The 24,907-nt window shown below is 44.7% G+C and overlaps 1 protein-coding gene across 1 annotated transcript; it reads right to left on the reverse strand.

Annotated features, from left to right (window-relative positions):
* Positions 1-22,920: 22,920 nt before the first annotated feature.
* LOC125535415 (acyl-[acyl-carrier-protein] desaturase 7, chloroplastic-like) lies at positions 22,921-24,661 on the reverse strand. Its single transcript, XM_048698471.1, has 2 exons — positions 24,510-24,661; positions 22,921-24,411 (listed from the first exon to the last, which is right to left on the reverse strand). Exons 1-2 carry the CDS (start codon positions 24,617-24,619, stop codon positions 23,184-23,186), a joined length of 1,338 nt encoding a protein of 445 aa, XP_048554428.1. The 5' UTR covers positions 24,620-24,661; the 3' UTR covers positions 22,921-23,183.
* Positions 24,662-24,907: the final 246 nt, after the last annotated feature.

The following is a 24,907-nucleotide window of genomic DNA, read 5'->3' on the forward strand; positions in this document are numbered from 1 at the left end:
TTTCATTAAGTAGATATAACCATATCTGCTTAAATCATCTGTGAAGGTGAGAAAATAACGATATCCGCCACGAGCCTCAATATTCATCGGACCACATACATCTGTATGTATGATTTCCAACAAATCTGTTGCTCTCTCCATAGTACCGGAGAACGGTGTTTTAGTCATCTTGCCCATGAGGCACGGTTCGCAAGTACCAAGTGATTCATAATCAAGTGGTTCCAAAAGTCCATCAGTATGGAGTTTCTTCATGCGCTTTACACCGATATGACCTAAACGGCAGTGCCACAAATAAGTTGCACCATTATTATCAACTCTGCATCTTTTGGTTTCAACATTATGAATATGTGTATTACTAGTATCGAGATTCAATAAGAATAGACCACTCTTCAAGGGTGCATGACCATAAAAGATATTACTCATATAAATAGAACAACCATTATTCTCTGATTTAAATGAATAACCGTCTCGCATTAAACAAGATCCAGATATAATGTTCATGCTCAACGCTGGCACCAAATAACAATTATTTAGATCTAATATTAATCCCGAAGGTAGATGTAGAGGTAGCGTGCCGACCGCGATCACATCGACTTTGGAACCGTTTCCCACGCGCATCATCACCTCGTCCTTTGCCAGTGCCCGCTTATTCCGTAGTCCCTGTTTCGAGTTGCAAATATTAGCAACAGAACCAGTATCAAATACCCAGGTGCTACTGCGAGCTCTAGTAAGGTACACATCAATAACATGTATATCACATATACCTTTGTTCACCTTGCCATCCTTCTTATCCGCCAAATACTTGGGGCAGTTCCGCTTCCAGTGACCAGTCTGCTTGCAGTAGAAGCACTCAGTTTCAGGCTTAGGTCCAGACTTGGGTTTCTTCTCCTGAGCAGCAACTTGCTTGCTGTTCTTCTTGAAGTTCCCCTTCTTCTTCCCTTTTCCCTTTTTCTTGAAACTAGTGGTTTTGTTAACCATCAACACTTGATGCTCCTTCTTGATTTCTACCTCCGCAGCTTTCAGCATTGCGAAGAGCTCAGGAATAGTCGTGTTCATCCCTTGCATATTATAGTTCATCACGAAGCTCTTGTAGCTTGGTGGCAGTGATTGGAGAATTCTGTCAATGACGCAATCATCCGGAAGATTAACTCCCAATTAAATCAAGTGATTATTGTACCCAGACATTTTGAGTATATGCTCACTGACAGAACTGTTCTCCTCCATCTTGCAGCTATAGAACTTATTGGAGACTTCATATCTCTCAATTCGGGCATTTGCTTGAAATATTAACTTCAACTCCTGGAACATCTCATATGCTCCATGACGTTCAAAACGTCGTTGAAGTCCCGATTCTAAGCCGTAAAGCATGGCACACTGAACTATCGAGTAGTCATCAGCTTTGCTCTGCCAGACGTTCATAACATCTGGTGTTGCTCCAGCAGCAAGCCTGGCACCCAGTGGTGCTTCCAGGACGTAATTCTTCTGAGCAGCAATGAGGATAATCCTCAAGTTACGGACCCAGTCCGTATAATTGCTACCATCATCTTTCAACTTTGCTTTCTCAAGGAACGCATTAAAATTCAATGGAACAACAACACGAGCCATCTATCTACAATCAACATAAACAAGCAAGATACTATCAGGTACTAAGTTCATGATAAGTTTAAGTTCAATTAATCAAATTACTTAAGAACTCCCACTTAGATAGACATCCCTCTAATCTTCTAAGTGATTACGTGATCCAAATCAACTAAACCATAACCGATCATCACGTGAGATGGAGTAGTTTTCAATGGTGAACATCGTTATGTTGATCATATCTACTATATGATTCACGCTCGACCTTTCGGTCTCCGTGTTCCGAGGCCATATCTGCATATGCTAGGCTCGTCAAGTTTTAACCTGAGTATTCTGCGTGTGCAAAACTGGCTTGCACCCGTTGTAGATGGACGTAGAGCTTATCACACCCGATCATCACGTGGTGTCTAGGCACGACGAACTTTGGCAACGGTGCATACTCAGGGAGAACACTTCTTGATAATTTAGTGAGAGATCATCTTATAATGCTACCGTCAATCAAAGCAAGATAAGATGCATAAAAAGGATAAACATCACATGCAATCAATATAAGTGATATGATATGGCCATCATCATCTTGTGCTTGTGATCTCTATCTCCGAAGCACCGTCATGATCACCATCGTCACCGGTGCGACACCTTGATCTCCATCGTAGCATCGTTGTCGTCTCGCCAATCTTATGCTTCCACGACTATCACTACCGTTTAGTAATAAAGTAAAACATTACATCGCGATTGCATTGCATACAATAAAGCGACAACCATATGGCTCCTGCCAGTTGCCGATAACTCGGTTACAAAACATGATCATCTCATACAATAAAATCATGCCTTGACCATATCACATCACAACATGCCCTGCAAAAACAAGTTAGACGTCCTCTACTTTGTTGTTGCAAGTTCTACGTGGCTGCTACGGGCTTAAGCAAGAACCAATCTCACCTACGCATCAAAACCACAACGATAGTTTGTCAAATAGACTCCGTTTTAACCTTCGCAAGGACCGGGCGTAGCCATACTTGGTTCAACTAAAGTTGGAGATACAGTCGCCCGCAAGCCACCTGTGTGCAAGGCACGTCGGGGGAACCGGTCTCGCGTAAGCGTACGCGTAAGGTTGGTCCGGGTCGTCTCGTCCAACAATGCCGCCGAACCAAAGTATGACATGCTGGTAGGCAGTATGACTTATATCGCCCACAACTCACTTGTGTTCTACTCGTGCATATAACATCAACAAAAATAACCTAGGCTCGGATGCCACTGTTGGGGAACATAGTAATTTCAAAAAATTTCCTACGCACACGCAAGATCATGGTGATGCATAGCAACGAGGGGAGAGTATGATCTACGTACCCTTGTAGATCGCAACGGAAGCGTTGACAAGACGTAGAGGAAGTAGTCGTACGTCTTCTTCCCGATCTGACCGATCCAAGCACCGTTACTCCGGCACCTCCGAGTTCTTAGCACACATACAGCTCGATGACGATCCCCGGGCTCCGATCCAGCAAAGCTTCGGGGAGGAGTTCCGTCAGCACGACGGCGTGGTGACGATCTTGATGTATTACCGACGCAGGGCTTCGCCTAAGCACTACAACGATATGATCGAGGTGGAATATGGTGGCAGGGGGCACCGCACACGGCTAAGGAACGATCTCAATGATCAACTTGTGTGTCTAGAGGTGCCCCCTGCCTCCGTATATAAAGGAGCCAAGGGGGAGGGGTGCGGCCAGCCCTATGGAGGCGCAGGAGGAGTCCTACTCCTACCGGGAGTAGGACTCCCCCCCAATCCTATTCCAAATAGGACTCCCAAGGGGGAAAGAGAGAGAGAGGTGGCCGGCCACCTCTCCTAGTCCTAATAGGACTAGGGGAGGGGGAGGCGCGCAGCCCACTATGGGCAGCCCCTTTCACCTTTCCACTAAAGCCCAATAAGGCCCATATGACTCCCGGGGGGTTCCGGTAACCTTCCGGTAATCTGGTAAAATCCTGATTTCACCCGGAACACTTCCGATGTCCAAACATAGGCTTCCAATATATCAATATTTATGTCTCGACCATTTCGAGACTCCTCGTCATGTCCATGATCACATCCGGGATTCCGAACAACCTTCGGTACATCAAAATGCATAAACTCATAATAACTGTCATCGTAACGTTAAGCGTGCGGACCCTACGGTTCGAGAACAATGTAGACATGACCGAGACACGTCTCCGGTCAATAACCAATAGCGGGACCTGGATGCCCATATTGGCTCCTACATATTCTACGAAGATCTTTATCGGTCAGACCGCATAACAACATACGTTGTTCCCTTTGTCATCGGTATGTTACTTGCCCGAGATTCGATCGTCGGTATCCAATACCTAGTTCAATCTCGTTACCGGCAAGTCTCTTTACTCGTTCCGTAACACATCATCTCACAACTACCATATTAGTTGTAATGCTTGCAAGGCTTATGTGATGTGCATTACCGAGAGGGCCCAGAGATACCTCTCCGACAATCAGAGTGACAAAACCTAATCTCGAAATACGCCAACCCAACATGTACCAGGAGACACCTGTAGTACTCCTTTATAATCACCCAGTTACGTTTGTGATGTTTGGTAGCACACAAAGTGTTCCTCCGGTAAACGGGAGTTGCATAATCTCATAGTTATAGGAACATGTATAAGTCATGAAGAAAGCAATAGCAACATACTAAACGATCGGGTGCTAAGCTAATGGAATGGGTCATGTCAATCAGATCATTCACTAATGATGTGACCCGTTAATCAAATAACAACTCCTTGTTCTATGGTTAGGAAACATAACCATCTTTGATTAACGAGCTAGTCAGTAGAGGCATACTAGTGACACTTTGTTTGTCTATGTATTCACACATGTATTATGTTTCCGGTTAATACAATTCTAGCATGAATAATAAACATTTATCATGATATAAGGAAATAAATAATAACTTTATTATTGCCTCTAGGGCATATTTCCTTCACAATACCCCAAGACAAAGTTTGTCCCTCAACAAGAGAAGTATACTTCTTTCAAGGGGACACAAGCTCAAGATGATCTTCCACCACAAGACTACGAGCAAAAAGGCAAGGACAAGCTTCAAGAGGAAATTGATGCATTTGAAGAAGCTCCTAAGACCTTAGTCAAGTGGATTCCCAAGACTTCTTCAAGTTCCACCTCATCAAGTACGACTACAACTCCAAGGATTCCCATCAAGATGATGTGGATCCAAAAGAAGAAGAACTAGAGAGTTCTTGAGGGTGACTCCGCCAACATACTTCACTATTATCATTTTGGCAAGAACAAGTGCAATCAACTTCCACATCTTGCACTAGTTCAAGGAGTCACAAACCCTCTTGTTGGTAAGACAAGGGACAAGGTAACCTAAAAGTTTTCATGGACATCATCTTTTGTGTGCATCACTCTATGTCTATGGATATCCTTGTTTGTTCCTTGTGGGACTAACCCATGTAGGTATTGAAAGTGCAATTCACTCAAATGGATAGCTCCAAGAGATCTACATCAACATTGAGCATCCACATCTTCAATGTCTACATGAAGTCATCATCGACAAAACCCAGGGTTAGTTCATCCCTCTTAGGGGGGATATCACATCTAGGGGGAGCTTTACTCTAAGACTTGATCTAAAGCAACTCTAAAGATGTGAACAAAACAATGCTTTATGAAAAAGTGGTAGCCCCACTTGAGCTTAAACGATGAGTATGACCTACGATCAAGTGTTCTCACTTGACTCCTAAGTCAATATACTCATATATAGATGACCTAGTCATCGCAAATTGCTTGATAGATGCTAGAATTGGTTGTGCATGCTTTGCCACATATTTCATTTGCTATCTTATTGTGTGAGCATGTTGGTTGCATATTTTACTCATTCAAGGACATCCACTTGTTGTTTTGATTGTTTGGCTTTATCTTCTTTTGCCAAGTGGATGGACAAGAATGCCTAAGAACCTCCTCTAGCTATCTATGCTTTTCTCGTCTCAAACTCTATTCATGCTGCATCACAAAATTTGATCAAGTCAGATTCGAACCACTCTGTGTGAGGAGCGCTCGGAGTCCCCGATTCATCATAGACTTAAACTTCCAAAACCTCTTTATGATTCTCGGTCTGACCGATACTCCACTTTCGGTCCTACCGAGATCATTAAGTTGATCTGAGTTTTCAATCTCGGTGCAACCGATTTGAACCTTTCGGTCTCACCGAGTTTCAGTAACTGCACGCAGTTATGAATCTCGGTGCCACCGAGTTGTTCAACTCGGTCACACCGATAGGGTCAGGCTATATATAGTCACGGGCAAAATTTGGAAATTTCTCCGAACCCCTTCACCCGCGCGATAGCCTGCTCTGCCCCCGAGGTCTCCGGATCGTCTTCTCGCCGCCAGCAGCCTCCAGTCGCTGGTCTCCGTCACCGTCAACGGGATTTCTGCCCCGCCGTTGCCGCCGTAGCAAGTCCCCGCCGAACTAGGGTATGGACTTGATCTTTGTGCTATTCCTCAATCTGATTCCTAGCACATTGTGATCACATTGTTTCTGGCCACGTTTGATAAACTTCTATCCAGTCAAAACGCTCATAGATTAGGTTTGATTCGAAAATTCTAGATTTAGGTTTCCGCCGAAACCATCTCGGACCCACCGAGTTGAAAAACTCGGTCCCACCGATTTGGCTTATGCCATTGCACAAGTAAAACTCGGTCTGACCGAGAATTACTATCGGTGTGACCGATTTTTGAACTCAGTGAAACCCTAGCAGTCTCGGTGCCACCGAACTGTGACTCGGTCTTACCGAGTTCACTAGTTTAGGTTCCAAAACTGCTTCGGTATCACCGAGTTTGAAAATCGGTAGATCCGAGATGATTTCAGTGGGAAACTAAAACTAAGTTTTTGAATCATTCTTTTTGCAAAAATCTCTGCATTTTGTGATGCTCATCCACTCTATCTCCTCTATAATCTATTCACAGGGTCAGCGGTCAGTTTGCAACATGTCAGACCAGAGTGACAGCCAAAACTTGTCAGAGCAGCAAGTGCAGTTGAGTGAGGGCACTAGCCCCTCAAGTTCCTCAGATGATGGCAGCAGGAGCACACCCAGCAACCTACCTAAAGCTGCCACGAGACAAAGGAAGAAGAAAACCTCAGATTCTGAAGATGAGGACTATGTGGCAGAGGAAGAGGCCACTTCCAAGAGAGTTGAGCCAGCTCAAGGCTCAAAGCCAGGCCTGGAAATCAAAAGGCCAGCAGGCAGGCAGCCCATGTCAAAGGCTAGAGCCTCCACTGAGAAGCCTGCTCCCATTGAGCCCGTTGCAGCTGAGGGCAAGAAAAGGAAAGAGAGAGTGAAGAAGACTGTGGCTAGAGTGCTTGGGAAGGCCTCCATCATGGTAGAAGAGGAAGAGGAAGAAGAGGCAGCTGCACCAGCGCCCAAGGCAGCCAAACTTATGGGAGATGCCATAAGGTCAGGGGGAGCTGCATCCAAGCCCAAGGAAGCACCTAAGGCTGCATCTAAGCCTAAGAGTGCACCAAAGAGAAATACAAGAAGCATCCCAGCCACTGAGAAGAACAAGGCCCCAGTGCCTGAGACTGTTGCAGAGGAAGAAGAAGAGAGTGTCCTTCGGAAGCTCAAGCCCAAGATCCCAGACCACAACGATGCTCATCTTGTGGCTGAGGATATGAAGCTCAGGAGAGACTCAGGGCTCAGGAAATGGAGAGAAGCAGATCCATATGCTTCTAGGAGAAGGACTGCAGTGGACTACAGGTTTCATACAAAGGAGCAGCAAGATTTCTATGAGACAGTGCTACTTGACAAGAAGCCAATTGTATGTGACATGAGATGGGTCGACTGGACCTATATCAAGGATAATGAAGAGTACTACCCAGGAGTTCAGGACAGCTTTAAGGCGTGTGGAGTAGAGGACTTTGTTGGGCAGAAGCTCACAAAGTGGAACGAGGAACTCATCATGCAGTTCTACTCCACAGCTCACTTTTATCCAGATGGGAGGATTACATGGATGTCTGAGGGTACGAGGTACCACTCTACTGTTTGAGGAATGGGCGAACTGATTCAATGCCCCAGAGGAGCAAGCAGATGACATTGGACATTTATGCCAAGAAAAAGATGGACCACAACTCCATGTCCAATATGTACAAGGAGATCCCAAATGAAGCACTTGACACGTTCAAGTTTGGATCAGTGCATTATTTGCTCTCAGGATTGCCTATGATCAACTGGATCCTTAGGCACACCCTTCTGCCCAAGTCTGGAGATCACAAGATGATCAGAGGTCACGCGATCAATTTGCTTCATGTTTTTGACGTGCCTCAAAAATTCAAAGTCATGAGCCTTATAGTGGAAACGATCAAAAGGACTGCGGCAGATCAGAAGAGGAGCTATGGATATGCCCCTTAGATTCAGGAGCTCATCAACTCCAAGATGGGCACGGGCGTATATTTGTTGGATAAGGAACACCTGCCCATCCGTCTAGATTTTGAGAACAATGAAGTTGTGATGACAGAGAATGAACCATCATCTGCCCATGCACAAGCACAGAAGGAGAAGGCGAAGAAGGAGAAAGCTGCCAGGATGCCTACTCAAGCAGAGGCATCTGATTACTTCCTGAAGACCAAACAAGAGCAGCTCAGTTACTTGATTGCATCCACCCTGCGGATTGAGCAGAGTATAGCCACCCTGACCCAGAACCAGGTGAGCTTAGAGAGGATCATGGAACAAAGATTCTATGACTTGGACATCAAGGTAACAGAAGTTCAGTCTGCAGTGGAGCAGCTCCAGGAGGACATGAATGAGAGGAGAGGCAGGACCACGACTCATGCGTTTGCGAGGGTGCCACGAGGTCCGAGGTCGTCTGCACTGCCAGTTGCTGACACCAGAGCTACAACGTCTGCACCAGCCACAGCCTCCGTTCCACCAGCTCCAGCATCCACTTCAGCCTCGACTCCGACTACGTCTACTGAAGGCTTCGTCCTTGGAGTGATCCGGACTCCACCACCACCTGAAGATCAAGCCTGAGCGTCGATCTAGTGCTATGCATTTTCTAGGAACTTTTTGGTAACTTGTTGCCAAAGGGGGAGAAGATGTATAGATCATAGGCTTCGAGAGAGAGAGTGTTGCTTTTCTCTCTTGCTTTATTTGGTGGTTTTTCGAACTTTGTTTGCTTGTGTGTGAGATACTACGTCCTTATGCTTGTGAGACATCGATGATCATGTGTTTGATCATAAGCTACACTTAATGTTTGCTTAATGCTTGCTTAAATATTATCATTCTATCTATCGTTTGTGATCATTCACTATTCTTGGTGATGAGTGCATGTATTTCAATCTCATCATTTTGAGCGCTCCACCAAGATGTATGTGACATGGAGAAGTAACCCAATGACTCTAACTCTTTGTGCATTTGCAGTCCAAAGCAAATTTTAAATATGCACAAAATTTAGGGGAGCTCTTACTTATCCACCATACTTCAAAGCGACGATATATTTCATTTTATTATCTTTTGTCGAAGCTTTGATCTATATGTTGTCATCAATTACCAAAAAGGGGGAGATTGAAAGTGCAACTATCCCTAGGTGGTTTTGGTAATTCATAACAACATATAGCTCATTGAGCTAATACTATTCCAAGATAATTATTTCAGGAAAGCTCAATGATTGGCATGGCATGGATGTGAAAGTGGAACCCTCAAAATGCTAAGGCAAATGGATTGGCTCAAGCTCAAAAGCTCAAGACTCTTCATTTTATATTTTAGTGATCCAAGATCACATTGAGTCCATAGGAAAAGCCAATACTATTAAGGAGGGATGAGGTGTTGCTTAATGAGCCTCTTGCTTCATGTGCTTAGTGATATGCTCCAAAAACCCTCAACTACTTTCCCATATCCACATATGACCTAAACTCTAAGCCAAACTTGGTCCTACCGATTCTTCCTATCCGGCGCCACCGAGTTTCACTTGTCATTAGCCACTGCCAAACCCTAGCAATTCGGTTCTACCGATAAGGATCTCGGTCCCACCGAGATGGGGTTGCAAACTCTCTGTTTCCCTTTCGTAACTTTTCGGTCCCACCGAAAGAGCGAATCGATCCCACCGAGATTGCAATGTAAACTCAGTGTTTCCCCTTTGTAACTTTTCGGTCTCACCGAGTTCCACTCGGTCTCACCGAAAGAGCAAATCGGTCCCACCGAGTTTTCCTGACCAACTCTCTGGTTAGCTAATTACCAAATTCGGTCTCACCGAGTTTGTGTAATCGGTCTCACCGAGATTACGTTATGCCCAAACCCTAACCGAATCGGTCCTACCGAGTTGCATGTCAGTCCCACCGAAATTCCTAACGGTCACTAGGTTTACTATTTCGGTCAGACCGAGTTTATTGATTCGGTCCCACCGAGATTGGAAAACTGTGTAACGGTTGGATTTTGTGTGGAGGCTATATATATCCCTCCACCTCTTTCTCATTCAGTGAGAGAGCCATCAGAACACACACATCATTCCAACTCATATGTTCTGAGAGAGAACCACCTACTCATGTGTTGAGACCAAGACATTCCATTCCTACCATATGAATCTTGATCTCTAGCCTTCCCAAGTTGCTTTCCACTCAAAATCTTCCTTCCACCAAATCCAAATCCTATGAGAGAGAGTTGAGTGTTGGGGAGACTATCATTTGAAGCACAAGAGCAAGGAGTTCATTACCTACACACCATTTGTTACTTCTTGGAGAGTGGTGTCTCCTAGATTGGCTAGGTGTCACTTGGGAGCCTCCGACAAGATTGTGGAGTTGAACCAAGGAGTTTGTAAGGGCAAGGAGATCGCCTACTTCGTGAAGATCTACCGCTAGTGAGGCAAGTCCTTCGTGGGCGATGGCCATGGTGGGATAGACAAGGTTGCTTCTTCGTGGACCCTTTGTGGGTGGTTGCTTCTTCGTGGACCCTTCGGTGGGTGGAGCCCTTCGTGGACTCGCGCAACCGTTGCCCTTGGGTGGAGCCCTGTGTGGACTCGCGCAACCGTTACCCTTCGTGGGTTGAAGTCTCCATCAACGTGGATGTAGGATAGCACCACCTATCCGAACCACGGGAAAAACATCCGTGTCTCCAATAGCGTTTGAATTCTCCAAACCCTTCCCTTTATATTCTTGCAAGTTGCATGCTTTACTTTCCGCTGCCCATAAACTCTTTCCATGCTTGCTTGAATTGTGTGATGATTGCTTGACTTGTCCTAAAATAGCTAAAATCTGCCAAGAACTAAAATTGGAAAAAGGTTAAGTTTTTTATTTGGTCAAGTAGTCTAATCACCCCCCTCTAGACATACTTTCGATCCTACAGGTCTCCATCACAAAGAGGAGACCGGGCCCTTCCTGCTTCACAATGCTGCGAAGCTCTCGAACTGCCGCTGGGTTCCCAAGCCCGCGACAGTTCCAACTCAGGCAATTCATTGCGATGGGCAGGGCTGCGCCGCAGCCTCTGCCGAAAGCCCTGAGTTAACCGGGGTAGGTTTCTTCTTCTTGGGAACTCTCTCCCCATCTTCATCTATAGAGGTGTATGAAGGTTCTCCCCCTGTACTCTTTGCGACTTGTTCTGTAGGTGCAGTTTCAAAAGCCTCGTTGGTCAGCAAGGGCAGTTCAACCCTTCTGTAAACCTGTTTATTGATCGGTGGTCCTCCCTTCCGTTTGTTCTGGTTCCTATGCTTTATGGGGGAGTTTACCTCAGCTCCTTTTCTAGTAGCAGTGGGTGAACCTCTGGTCTCAGCTTTGTTATTCTGATTAGCAGCGTGCTCTCTGGACGTGTTCTCACTGGAGCTTCCTTTTTTGCGCTCATCTGAAGCCCGCAGTCCCTTCCCAAAAGGTACGTCTCCATTTGCATCTCTGGTTCCCGGGGTCGGGCAATACAGGTCAGAATGGCCTAGACGGCCACATGAGAAGCAGAAGTGCGGGATGTTCTTGTACTGTATATCGTAAGGATCCACACTCTTCCTCCGGGTCGATTCAATCACAATCCAGCGCCTCAATGGCTTGCTCACTTCCACTGTGACCCTGGCCCTCAGGTAGCCATTAACGTGATCGAAGTTCACATCAGTAGCGTGCTCATCGATCTGCTTGGCTATTGCAGCACACCACTTTTCATTACGTAGGTTGAAGGGTAGGTTGACAACCCGAGCCCACATCTGAAGTCTGTCAAAACGCAGTTCGGAGGGGCGCATGCACTCGTCAAATTCTGAGAGGATGACTGCGTGTTTGCTCACATGCCATGGCGCCCCTTGCCAAACGCGATCGCGATCTCTCTGGTTCGCAAATTCAGCCACGAATGTATTCTCCCCTACATATTTGAAATCCAAACCTCTAGGGTTTCCCCAAGCCGGACGGAGCGCATTGGTTATGGTCTGGATGTGCAGGAGATTCCTATGCAGCACTTTCCCCGTCAGCAACCAGTTCTCCGGCCTACCCTCGTTCGCATCATCCAGCACAAGCGGTGTGGCCTCCTCGTCGGTGATGTCTAGTTTCCCCAAGGCCTCCGCTAGCTTTGCCCTCGCCGCCCTTGGCGACAGGGGATCATTCCCTCTGCCCTGTCCTGACGGAGACGCCATCAGCGGGATACAAGCCTGTCGCCTCGCCGAGTTTCAGCGCGCGCCGCCGTGTTCCACCCCCAAAACCCTAGATCGCCCTAGGTAGGCGCCCGGGAGTTGCGGAGGAAAAGGCACTGAAATGAATGCTACGATAGTCGGAGACAGTGTAAATGCCGGCATTCGCTGGACGAGTAGGTCAATGCAGGATGAAGGAATACACACGTACTCCCTTCGTTCCAAATAGTACAAAGTTGGGTCATCTATTTTGAAACGAAGGAAATACATAGAAACGTACTTTTAGGGCCCGTCAACAGGAAAGTTGCCTGAAATTAATTTTTACATTTTTTTGCGAATCCAGGTCAGACACACATCAAGTTGGCTCGCCCTGCAGCATGCAGCACGCTCCCTCGTGTATTCAGACCGTCATGACCCGTTCACAAAGAAAAAGAAGAAGCTGCTTGATGGGCCGTTGGCAGCACTAACACGCGAACATCTATATGCAAAGCTTTGCATGCTGGATGACGGGAGCTCCTATGTGCCGCTTATTGCGGCACACAGCTGGGGCTTCGCACTTTTTTGAAAATACGAACATTTTTGAAACTCCTGAAGAAAATTTAAAAATATGATTTTTTTTAAAACAAGAACATTTTATAAAACCCCCAAACAAAATTCAAAAATGCAAACAGGAGTTTTAAAGGCGAACATTTCTTGTAAACGGGAACATTTTCTGAAACTTCCAAAAAAATTCAAAAACACAAACCAAATTTTGTAAACACAATTTTTTTTTAAAAAGGAACATCTTTTCGAATTTGATAAACACATTTTTTGGAAAACAGATATTTATTGAAAATTCTGAACAACTATTGAAAACAAAAAATAAACATCAAAAATAGAAAAGCAAAAGGAAGAAAGAAGAAAAAGAAAAAGGAAAAAGGAAAAAAACAGAAAAGGAAAAAAGGAAAAGGAAAAAACAAACAGAAAATAAAGATAAATTGGAAAACAAAAAGCACGGTTCAGGAACCTTCTAAAAGGTTCCCAAATCCGGTAAAAACCAGTCGGGGACCATCTAGAAGGTTCCCAAAACCCTTTACTAGAAATATACTGCTATGCATGGGCCGGCCCAATTGCTTGATAGGATGACTTATGCGTGCGAATCATAATATGACGCGGAGAGCAGCAAATAGGGAATTCCCTGGATGACGCTAGATGCATGTGTAAACCTAAGAGTATCTCCAATAGATGATGCAAATTTGGAGGTGTACAAATTTACATCTTCAAAAAATGCATTTTACATCTCCAAAAAAGAGGGAACTCCAACACATGATGTATATTGAAGATGTAAAAGAACAACTCCAATAGATAATGTATATTTGGTGATGTAAACCTCCTACTCCAATAATTAAATTTTGTTGAACACGTTGCGTGCGAGGTGGAAGAAACCGGCCGGCGGCAGGTCAAAGTGTGGATGGACAACACAAAGGGTCTGGGTGGGCGGCAGCTGATTCAACTGCCTCTGGATGGCCGAGCGGCTGCCAAAGGACTCCAGTCGCGATGATGCAACGACGGCGGCAACTGCCGGCTCGACGGGTTTCAGTGGTTGTGCGACTGCCCTACTAGCTTTGGCGGCGGGCGGCGGCTACCAGGGAAGGCACCTGTGAGCTGATATGGCCATTACGGCCGCCGGAGTTCCGGCGAACCTCTGAATCAGCCGCACGGTCATTGGAGGGGCGGACAAAAGTCGTGCGGCTAGGGTGGTGCAGCTAGGGGAGGGGAGGGGTGTAGGTCGCGGGGTCGCGGTGGGGTCGGGGATGGAAGGATAGGCGGCGGCAACATTTTCGGGCACAAATCATCAGCGCGGAGGCGGGCAGTCGGCGGCAAGGAGGACTCAAATCGGCGGGTCGTTGGCAGCTACAGTGGCGAGGATGGCGGCGGGTTCGTGGCGGGGTTGGGATGGACGGATCGGACGGGAGGCGCCGGCGGCATTTCCGGACAGAAATCGCCGGCAACGGAGGCGGGCCGATGGAAGTAAAATGAAGACGGTTGGGCGGTTGGCGCGCAGCCACAAATTTTACATCTCCTGAAGGTGGAGATGTAAATTTGCATCTCCAAGTGTTGTATTTTATATCTTCTGAAGGTGAAGATGTATTTTTTTGCATCTACATATTTTTTTAGACATATCTACATAATTTGTTGAAAAAGGTTTTTTTGCCCTCGGAGATATAAAAGTTAGTTATTCTTACATCTACATCATTAAATGATCTAAGCTCATCTTATCTTCAAGATTTCTGATTGTGCTGCTTCAACTTGATTAGAAATGAACAAGTTACAAATCTGGACTCATGGCTTGTAGAAATCTCCATCTTGTTTTCCCGAGTAAACCATAGTGCGTACAGTACCTTTTTACTGGACAACAAAATAATACAAAAATCACTTGCAATATATGTATACAGAACATATATTTGGTCGTATCAAAGAAGAAATAAAAGAAAACTGAAAGAAATAAGACCACATTTCTTTCTAACGAAAAAATAATTATATGAGTCATTTTACCTCACATAAGAAATAAAATAAGACAAGCAAATTCTTTCTAAGGAAGCATTAACTAGGGGAGTGGTTTATCCTTAAGAAAAAAGAAATAATAGAAGTAAGACTATGCAACTATGCCTAACATGCTAAAACCATAAAGACTTACTACCAAATTATGCCAATTAGACATTTTTTTTAGAGGAGCACCCAGCCCTTGCAACCAAAAACAGTAGCCCGTCAGATACTTAGGCTTGGTCCTAAACATAACAGAAACTGACCCAGTACGAGTACCTTATAACAGTATCCCTATTTTGCTGCATTAATTCAACTCTATCACTCTTTTGGAAGGATAAATATTATAACAGAGAGGGGCGAAAACATACAAGACGCCTGAACTCAAAGAATAACAGGTAGTACGTGCTCTTAAAAAGAATGTCTATTATAACAAGGTTTGTCCGTTTTCAGTGAGGAAGATGCAATGACGGCGGCGTCTTCGACTCACTACAGTGCTTGTAGTCATCGCTAGGTAGTCTACGGATCTGAATGTAATTTTTATTTTTAATGTTCTTTATACTACCTTGAAAATTAATGAATAGATCCAAAGTTTTTACAAAAAATGAGTACCACGTAAAGACTAAGCGTGACAGAAACACTAAATGGAAAACGAGCGGGCATCAAACCCCAATGACGAAAACAACCACTCATGCTATAGGAACCACCAAACGGGGAGCTCCTATTCGACGCGTTCTGCGTCAAATTGGAGTCGCGATGCATACAGCAAGCCTGAATGGGCCTGCCCATTAGCGTGGTCGCGCGTTCTCCCCTCTCGGACAGTGGCACGACGGGAAAAAATGACAAGTGCCCACAGGAATCGAACCGAAGACCTCTGGGTTATAGAGCGTTGTCGCTAACCAATGCACCGGACGATAATACGTAAAATGCAGCGGTAAAGCATAAGAACTAACAACAGCGCCACATATGAACACCTTTTTAAAAAAAATGGAACATTTTTCTTGCAAAGTATAAATAAAAAGTCAAAAGGCAAGTAGCGTTTGAAAGTCTGAACATTTTGTGAAAGATGTGAACGAATTCCGCAATTTTAAAGTTTTCTGAAAATGTGAACATATTACTTAACAATGTGAACAAATAGTGAAATTTCGAACTTCATCCAGAAAGGGCGAATAATTTTTGTAGGAAGTGATCATTTTTTGAAACTATGATTTTTTTGAAAATTCTGAACAAATTTGGAAACCTTTGACCATTTTTTCATATACTCAAACATTTTTGAGTTTTTGAATTTTTTTTGAAAAATAGGAATACTTTTCAAATTCCGAAAAATTCAAAAAACGATCATTTTTTCAATTCTCAAACCTTTTTTCATTTCTGAACAAAATCGAAAAAATACGAACAATTTTTATACTTCTGTACAATTTTTGAAGACATTAAGGACTTTTTAAAATCCTGAACATTTTTTGAAGTTGTGAACAAATTAGGAAAAGCAGGAACATTTTTTAAAATTATGAACATATTATTTAACAATGCGAGCAAATAGTAAAATTTCGAACTTTATCCAAAAAGGACGAACATTTTTTGTAGAAAGTGGACATTTTTTGAAACTGTGAATTTTTTGGAACTTCTGAACTTTTTTTTAAAACAATGAACAATTGTAAAAATTCTGAACAAATTTAGAAACCTCAGAACATTTTTAAAAACAGGAATTATGAGTTCGTGAACAAAATTTGAAAAACAAGAAGAGTTTTTAAAATTCCAAAAAATCAGAAAATGATTGTTTTTTCAATTCTTTAACCATTTTTTTCATTTGAGAACAAAATTGGAAAAACAGGAACAACTTTTATACTTCTGAACAATTTTTGAAGATATGAAGAATTTTTTAAAATCCTGAACTTTTTCTATAGTTGTGAACAAATTTCGAAAGCAGAAACATTTTTTAAACTTGTGAACAAATATTTGATTCCATGAACATTTTTAAAATTTGATCATTGTTAGAATCATGGAACTTTTTTCTCAGTTTATGAACAAATTTTGAGAAATGGAACTTCTTAAAATTCCCAGTTCAAACTTTTCCTAAAAAGAAAATAAATTTTAAAAAATAAAAATGCAAAAAACATGGAAAAATAAAAGAAACAAGAACCGGAAAAAGTAAAAAAGGAAAAAACTTGATAAAAAAAAGGCAAGAAAGAAAGAAACAGGAAAAAAAACAAAAAAAACCACTAGAAATCCAGTTCAGGAACATTCTAGTAGGTTCCCAAAACTAGAATCCTGTAGTACGTTAACGCGACTGAAATGGGCCAGCCCATATCGTTTGTTCGCACTCGTCCCTGTGCATTTCAGGGACAGTTTGCCGTAGCGAGTGTCATATAGGATATTCCGGGAGCAACTAGTTAACGAGCGTTTCTTCGGGAGCCTCGCAACGATCAGCGCCACTTGGCGTGCTCTCAGCCATTTGCCACGTGTCGCGCTTTGGACGCTTTCTTCGGATTTTTTTTTCCGCACGTGTTTTCGGCTTTTTAAACGGTTTTTTTCCGGTTTTTTCCGATGTTTTGGTTTTCCTCCGGTCTTTCTTAGCTTTTCGATCAAAAAAAATTTCGAATTTTTTTTTGTGAAAAAAAGCGTTTTCTTTTTTTCTCCCTTCCGCGAAAGTCACGGTTTTTCTTCCGCGAGAGGCACGGTTGTACTTTAGCAAGAGTCACGGGCGTGCCTTTCGGAAACGAAAAACAAAACGCGTTTTTTGTTTTTTTTTCTTTCCCGAGAGTCACGGTTTTGCTTCCGCGAGAGGCACGGTTGTACTTTCGCGAGAGTCGCGGCCGAGCCTCTCGGAAAGGGAAAAACATGCGTTTTTTCTTTTTTTTTTCTTTCGGGAGAGTCATGGTTTTGCTTCCGCGACAGGCACGGTTGTGCTTTCGCGAAAGTCACGGCCGTGTCTCTCGGAAAGGAAAAAAAAAATTTCTTTCGTGAGAGTCACGGTTTTGCTTTCGCGAGAGGCACGGTTGTGCTTTCGCGAGAGTCACGGCCGTGCCTCTTGGAAACGGAAAAAAACGTGTTTTCTGTTTTTTTCCTTCCACGAGAGTCATGGTTTTGCTTCCACGAGAGGCACGGTTGTGATTTCGCGAGAGGCACGGACGTGCTTCTTTCGGAAAGGGAAAAAAACCATGCTTCCGGTCTGGTTTTTTTTCGCCCGGTTTTTTCATTCGAGTTTTTCGTGAAAAAAAAGTTCGTCAAAACCTATCAACATGAGACCTAGTTTTAAAGATCTCGACGCGAGGAATCCAACGGTGAAAATGGTTCGAGATTTGGACGCACGATTTAAGAGATAAAACATTTTGAATAAACAGATCTACGAAAAAAGGGAAAACTTCCAGGTTGCGACAAGTGGCGCGCTGCATGTACGCCACTTGTCGTGACCTGAAAAAGTAGAGTGCTCTTTGCAACGAGTACTTCTTAATTAGTGATTTCAGGATATTCCCATCAAATATAGTCAACCAAGGCCGATCAGACAATTTAGCCCCTAGTAACATTGACGGGCCTATCTATGATCCAGCTGAATGAGACGGATGTCATGGCCTGGGCCTTTTGGCCGGCAGTACACATGACTTGGATTCCACCTCCATCTGGGCATCACAAATTTAACGTAGATGACTTGGATTCCACCTCCATCATGGCCTGGGCCTTTTGGCCGGCAGCTGAATGAGACGGAAGTCATCTCAGACATCAACAGAAACTCGCACGGGTTGTATGGAGCGATCATCACAGAGATACAACTTAGATCATCTATTTTTCATTGTAATTTTTCTTTCAAGAGTCGTGCTGTTAACTATGAAGCACATAGCTTAGCCAAGTTTTCGCTCTCTAGAGGTTCGGGACGCCATGTTTGATTTGGCATGCCTCACGACCAGAGATGTTTCCCACACCATGTGGACTTTCATGAATAAATTTGGCTTTATCCCTCAAAAAAAAATCTGGGCATCACAAATTTAACGTAGATGCGGCAGTGGACAAGCACATGCAGACAGGCGCCATATCTATGATGTGTCGCGACGATGCAGGTCTATACGTGAGTTCGTCAGCTCTTGTATTACATGACTTGACGGATCCTATGATTCTAGAAGCACTTTGCTTGTCGGGAGGCCCTAGCCCTTGCAAAGGATCTCATGCTACCTCAAGCGAGGATTCCTTCGGATTGCAAAACGGTGGTGACTGATATTCATAGAGGCAAGATGGCGGCAATTGCACCAATAGTTCATGAAATTGTAGCTACTCCGAGTGATTTTATTTCTTGTCTTTTGTTTGAAGGTAGAATGTCCAACATGGAAGCACATAGGCATGCTAAACATGCTTTATATCTAGGTGAGGGGCGCCACTTGTGGCTACTAAATCCTCATGATACTTCTGTAATTTCGGTACTACGACCCATTGACTAATAAAGCATGTTTTCAATAATAAACGTAGGTGGGTCTTGTCCTCCAACCTGCGGATATTTTTTTGGCACGACGCACACGTAGTCCCTTGCATGTCATCCCTTGTCTGAGAGTTCGGCGGCCGCCAGCTTCTCCAGCCCCACTGCTTTATGAGATGCTCCCAAATGCCACGGTAGTCGGAGGCAATGGAAATGCCGGCCTGCTGTGCAGTGGCCCTGTAGTGTGCGAAGAGGGCGCTGTCGCAGCCGTCAGTCATAACGGGTGCTGGCATGATGACCCGACGATGCATCACGCACGGCGCCATCCGGGTCGATCTCGAACAGTTTCGCCACGATGCGCGTGCAGGCAAGCTAGTGCCGCTTCTCATCGGCCGCGATGGCCACATTTATTAATAACAAAGTCTCTTCTAGGTTTGCATATCGATTATTGGCTGAAATGGTCAAATGCATGGACGAACTAACATGTCACGCTGCCGGTCCAATTCGGCAAATAGTCGGCTGAAAATGCAGCGAGCATGTCTCCGCATGTTAGTTAGGAAGTAACAATCACCATAAAAAATGGTCACAAGGTTTGTTCTTCTTCCAAAGCAAAGAAACGAATATTTAATAGTGATGTAGGCCGAGTTCTTGATGAATCTAAAATTTGACATTAGAAAATCATTTTCTTCTTGCTCAACTTATTTTGTTGTTCCACTATATTTAGTAGCATTCTTGTTGCCGAATAAACCTATTCAATGGCTACTGCAATTATCAACTCAAAAATAAAAATGGCTACTGCAATCTTGCATGTCTTTCAATGTCATCTTGCTAACCGACCAACTACCACCGGCCAACAACCCACCTATGAGGCTATGAGTCCATGAGTTTGGTTCTTCCCTAGTTCAATTCCATGAGTCTCATTCCGTATGAATTAAGGCCCTGTTTGGTTCCAAATAAGTCACCAATTTATAAATCGAAAAGTATAAAAAATGACTTATTTTACCAAACGGACCCAACTTATAAGTCACCCCAACTTATAAGTCATAAGTTGCTCTACCCCAACTTAAAACTTATAAGTCACCCCTTTTACGTGGGTCCCATCACCTTTACATTAAAAAACAAGGTGGAAAAGTGTGCTCAGATGACTTATAAGTCAGACGACAACCAAACAAGCGTGACTTATAAGTCACTGATTTTAAGTCACTTGACTTATAAATCAGATGACTTATTATTGGAACCAAACGGGCCCTAAGATTATTCCTGAAATTTTGTCCTGCCAAGCCCCCGAAACCCGTACACACACACACACATCCTTGATCATAGGATTGTTAACAGATTTATGCGGAGGCATTGGCTGGACGAGTAGGTCGATGCAGGATCAAGGACTACGCACGTACATAAAAGGATATTTCTAGGGACCGTCTACAGGAAAGTTGCCTGACTTTTTTTTTATTTTTTTTTCGTGTTCAGTTCAGATACACATCAAGTTGGTCGCCCTGCAGCATGCAGCACGCTCCCTCCTTTTTTTAGCAGTAAACCACACTTTATTGAGTAATGTGAAAGTTTACAGGAAATTAGGGGATCATGGGGATCACCTAGCCACACATGGCGTCCAACATCTAATGAATTCGCGAATTTTGCTAAGCTATGCGCTTCCCGGTTCGAAGCCCGGCCTTCAAATTTAATATCAAAATCGATGAACGTTTTTAAATTCATGATTTTATAGAAGTAAATGATAAATAATAGCGCGCCCATACTAGTTCATGTACAGTTTAGCGTTAGTAGATCACAAGTGACCAATTGCTCTGGTGGTCAGCTAAGATCGTGCAAGGGTTGCCTACTCGAGCGATGCGAGTTCCATCCCTGAAGAAGCCACCCCTTTTGCCTTTTTTTGACGATTTCTGGTAGCTGCCTTTCCCATCGCGGGCCGGCCCAACAAGGCGCCAGGAATCTGTTTGGACGCATACGGCGCCGAATAGGAGCTCCCAGCATCACATGCTGCATGATGCCGAAATCACTAGTTGAGGAATATTCGTTGCAAAGATCACTCTAATTTCTCAGGTCGCGACAAGTGGCGCACATGCAGCGTGCCACTTGTCGCAATCTTTATCTCTCAAACCGGGCGTTTAAATCTCGAACCGCTTTCACCGTTGGATTCCTCGCGTCGAGATTTTCAAAACTATATCCCATGTTGATAGGTTTTGACGAACTTTTTTTTCACGAAAAAACCGGACCTGGAGCAATGGTTTTTTCCCTTTCCGAAAAAGGCACGCCTGTGCCTCTCACGAAATCACAACCATACCTCTCGCGGAAGCAAAACCGTGACTCTCGTAGAAGAAGAAAAAAAGAAAAGGCGTTTTTTTTCGTTTCCGAGGAGGCACGGCCGTGACTCTCACGAAAGTACATCCGTGCCTCTTGTGGAAGCAAAACCGTGACTCTCGCGAAAGGAAAAAAAATAGAAAACATGTTTTTTTTGTTTTGGAGAGGCACGGCCATGACTCTCGCGAAAGCACAACTGTGGTGCCTCTCGCGGAAGCAAAACCGTGACTCTCGCAAAGGAAAAAAACAGAAAACGTTTTTTTTGTTTCCCAGAGGCACGGCCGTGACTCTCGTGAAAGCACACCCGTGCCTCTCGCAGAAGCAAAATCATGATTCTCGCAAAAGGAGAAAAAACAGAAAACGTGTTTTTTTCGTTTTCGAGAGGCACGACAGTGACTCTCGCGAAAGCACAACCGTGCCTCTCGCGGAAGCAAAACCGTGATTCTTGCGAAAGAAAAAAAAACTGAAAACACGTTTTTTTTTCGTTTTCGAGAGGCATGACCGTGACCCTCGCGAAAGCAAAACCGTGGCTCTCGTGGAAGCAAAACCGTGACTCTCGCGAAAAAAAAACAGATTTTTTGGGTCGAAAAGCTAAGAAAGACCGGTGGAAAACCAAAACGTCGAAAAAATTCAGAAAAACCGTTTAAATAGCCGAAATCGTGTGCGAAAAAATAAAAAAAATCTGAAGGGAGCACCTAGAACGCGACACGTGACAAATGGCTGAGAGCGTGCCAAGTAGCGCTGATCGTTGCGAGACTCCTGAAGGAGTGCTCGTTAATTAGTTGCTCCTGGATGACGCTAGATGCACCTGCAAACCTGAGCTCATCTTATCTTTGAGATTTTTGATTGTGCTGCTTCAACTTGATTAGAAATGAACAAGCAGCTGGAAAAGTACAAATCTGGACTCGTGGCTTATAGAAATCTCCATCTTGTTTTCCCGAGTAAACCATAGTACGTATAGTACCTTTTTACTTGACAACTAAATAATACAAAAATCACTTGCAATACATGTATACAGAAAATATATTTGGTCATATCCGAAGCAGAGATGACCACGTTGTAACTCAAAAAAGAAATAAAAGAAAACGGAAAGAAAGAAGACCACGTTTCTTTCTGAAGAAATAATAATTATATGAGTCATTTTACCTCACATAAGAAATAAAATAAGACACACAAACTCTTTCTAAGGAAGCATGAACCAGGGGAGTGGTTTATCCTTAAAATAATAAAAAAGAGGTAATAAAATTAAGATTATGCAACTATGCCTAACATGAAAAAACCATAAAGACTTATTACCAAACTATGCCTATTAGTCATTTTTCTAGAGGGGCACCCGGCCCTTTGCAACCAAAAAACAGTAGTCCATCAGATACATAGGCTTGGTCCGAAACATAACACAAACTGACCCAGTACCTTATAAGAGACAAGACAAACAAATTGAAAAATAATAATAAATGAACAAAAGAAATGAAATTTCTGAAGGAAGAATGAATTAGCGGTTATTACCCCTTAAGTAAAAAAATGGAAAAGAAAACAAATAATGACAACGAATTTGCACATAGTTTACAAAGAAATTGCACTTTTAATAATATGTAGTACAATACTAATGTAACAGTATGATATAGTACTTTTGACGGCGCCATTTGCAATGGCAAACTATAGATGAATAATGTTTAATTCCTCCAAAATATAGCATCGAGAAATGGCGGTTTATTTTTCATAGTAGAATTTATTTAAATATTTTAAGGGTAAGAGATAATTTTATTAGGCCATGGTGATGTTGACGGGCCTATCAAAGATCCAGCTAAATGGGATGGATGCTGTGGGCCGGGCCTTCTTGTCATTACGTTCGTGGGCCTTCTGCTCCAACCTTCGGATTTTTCGTGGGAGTGCGCACACATAGTCCCGCGCACGCCTACCCTCGTCGGAGAGCCCGGTGGCCACCAGCTCTTCCACTCCCCACTGATTTATGAGATGCTCCAAAATGCTACGGTAGTCGGAGGCAGTGTAAATGCCGGCCTGCTGCGCCACCGCCCCGTATTGGCTGAAGAGGTCGCTATCGCGGCCGTCGGTCATAAGGGACGCCGGCATGACGATCCGACGACGCATCATGTATGCGAGCGCGCGCACGGCGCCGTCCGGATCGATCTCGAACAGCTTCCCCACGATGCGCGTGTAGACCAGCTCGTGGCGCTTCTCGTCGGCGGCGATGGCGCCGCATATACGCGCGAGCGACAGGTCGCCATGCTCCTTGGCGCGCCGCGCCGTGTTGCCATGGGAGATGGAGGTGGCGCGCTCCTGGAAGGCGACGTAGATGAAGCCGTGGTAGGGGCTCCGCGCGGCGTTCATGACCATGCCGGACTGGATGAGGTTGTGGATGGTCCTCTCGACCTGCCGCATGTCAACGCGGCCGGAGAGGAAGAGGTACTTGTTGAGCACGTCCCCGTGGCGATTCTCCTCGGCGGACCAGCCACGGATCCAGCGCGCCCAGGCGGTACCGCTGGAGCCTGTGAGGTCGCGCACGGCCTCGAAGCGGTTGGGTATACTCTGGTAAGTCGGCAGCGCCTCCTCCGTCACCATGTTCCCCACGAGGCACACGAGGTGCGCGTCGGGCAGGCCGGCCGCGCGCGCGCGGATGTCGCAGCACGCCGCGTGGAAGCCATCGGCGCCCAGCGACGCCAGGTCCGGCAGCAAGTCCGTCGGCTGCCACGCCACCTCCGCGGGCTTAAGGAGCGGCACCACATTCGCCTCCGCCCAAGGCTCCAGATGATCGAACACCTCTAGCTTCGCCGGCTCCAGGTACATGAGCCATTCATCGTCGGTGCCCTCCTCCTCGTGCCTAGCCGCAACGGCGGCGCCCCGGCCAGTGCGCGTGCTTCTCTTACTAACTTGGACCGCTTCACCTTGGAGTTGCGCAGGTTGTGCCAAGCAGTTGGCGGTGCTCATAGTCATACCCGCCATGGTTCTTCCTCCATTCGCCCTACTGCATCTCCTGCGTAAAATCAAGTAGTAGAGTGATCCAGAGATCCATTGCATGCATCGATACACTAATCTATTTTCAACTGAACTGTACATATGCACGATACGTACCAGTAGGTGATGTTGGTCACTTGGAGGCCTATATTATTCCCTGTTCTTGTCCATGGCATCGCTAGTGGGCAAGCATGTCTGAGGAGCCATGAGCTTTGCGACGTCGCCATATCACACTCTGTTTTCTAATGATATGAATGGAAGGTATATCTTCCTTTTGCGTCGGTGGAGCATATTTATAGAGCAGCTTCACTCCACCATGATTCAAGTGCTGGGTTCACGCAAAAAGAGAGAGAGAGAGAGAGAGAGAGAGAGAGAGAGAGAGAGAGAGAGAGAGAGAGAGAGTCAAGTGCTGGGAATAGTCATCTAAACTAGCAATCAAGCTGACAAACTTTGTGTGCTCTCTTTAGCGTGTTGAGCGCGTGGAGGTCTGTGGTCTCTAGACATAGCCATTTGGA

Source organism: Triticum urartu, chromosome 2 (genome assembly GCF_003073215.2).
Source record: "Triticum urartu cultivar G1812 chromosome 2, Tu2.1, whole genome shotgun sequence".
NCBI classification, from domain to species: domain Eukaryota; kingdom Viridiplantae; phylum Streptophyta; class Magnoliopsida; order Poales; family Poaceae; genus Triticum; species Triticum urartu.

Excerpts from the sequence above, each read along its gene's own strand:
- LOC125535415 (XM_048698471.1), bottom strand. The coding sequence starts at position 24,619 with ATGGCGACGTCGCAAAGCTCATGGCTCCTCAGACATGCTTGCCCACTA. Across the intron at positions 24,412-24,509 it reads GTGACCAACATCACCTACTG|GAGATGCAGTAGGGCGAATG; the intron begins GTACGTATCGTG and ends GATTTTACGCAG.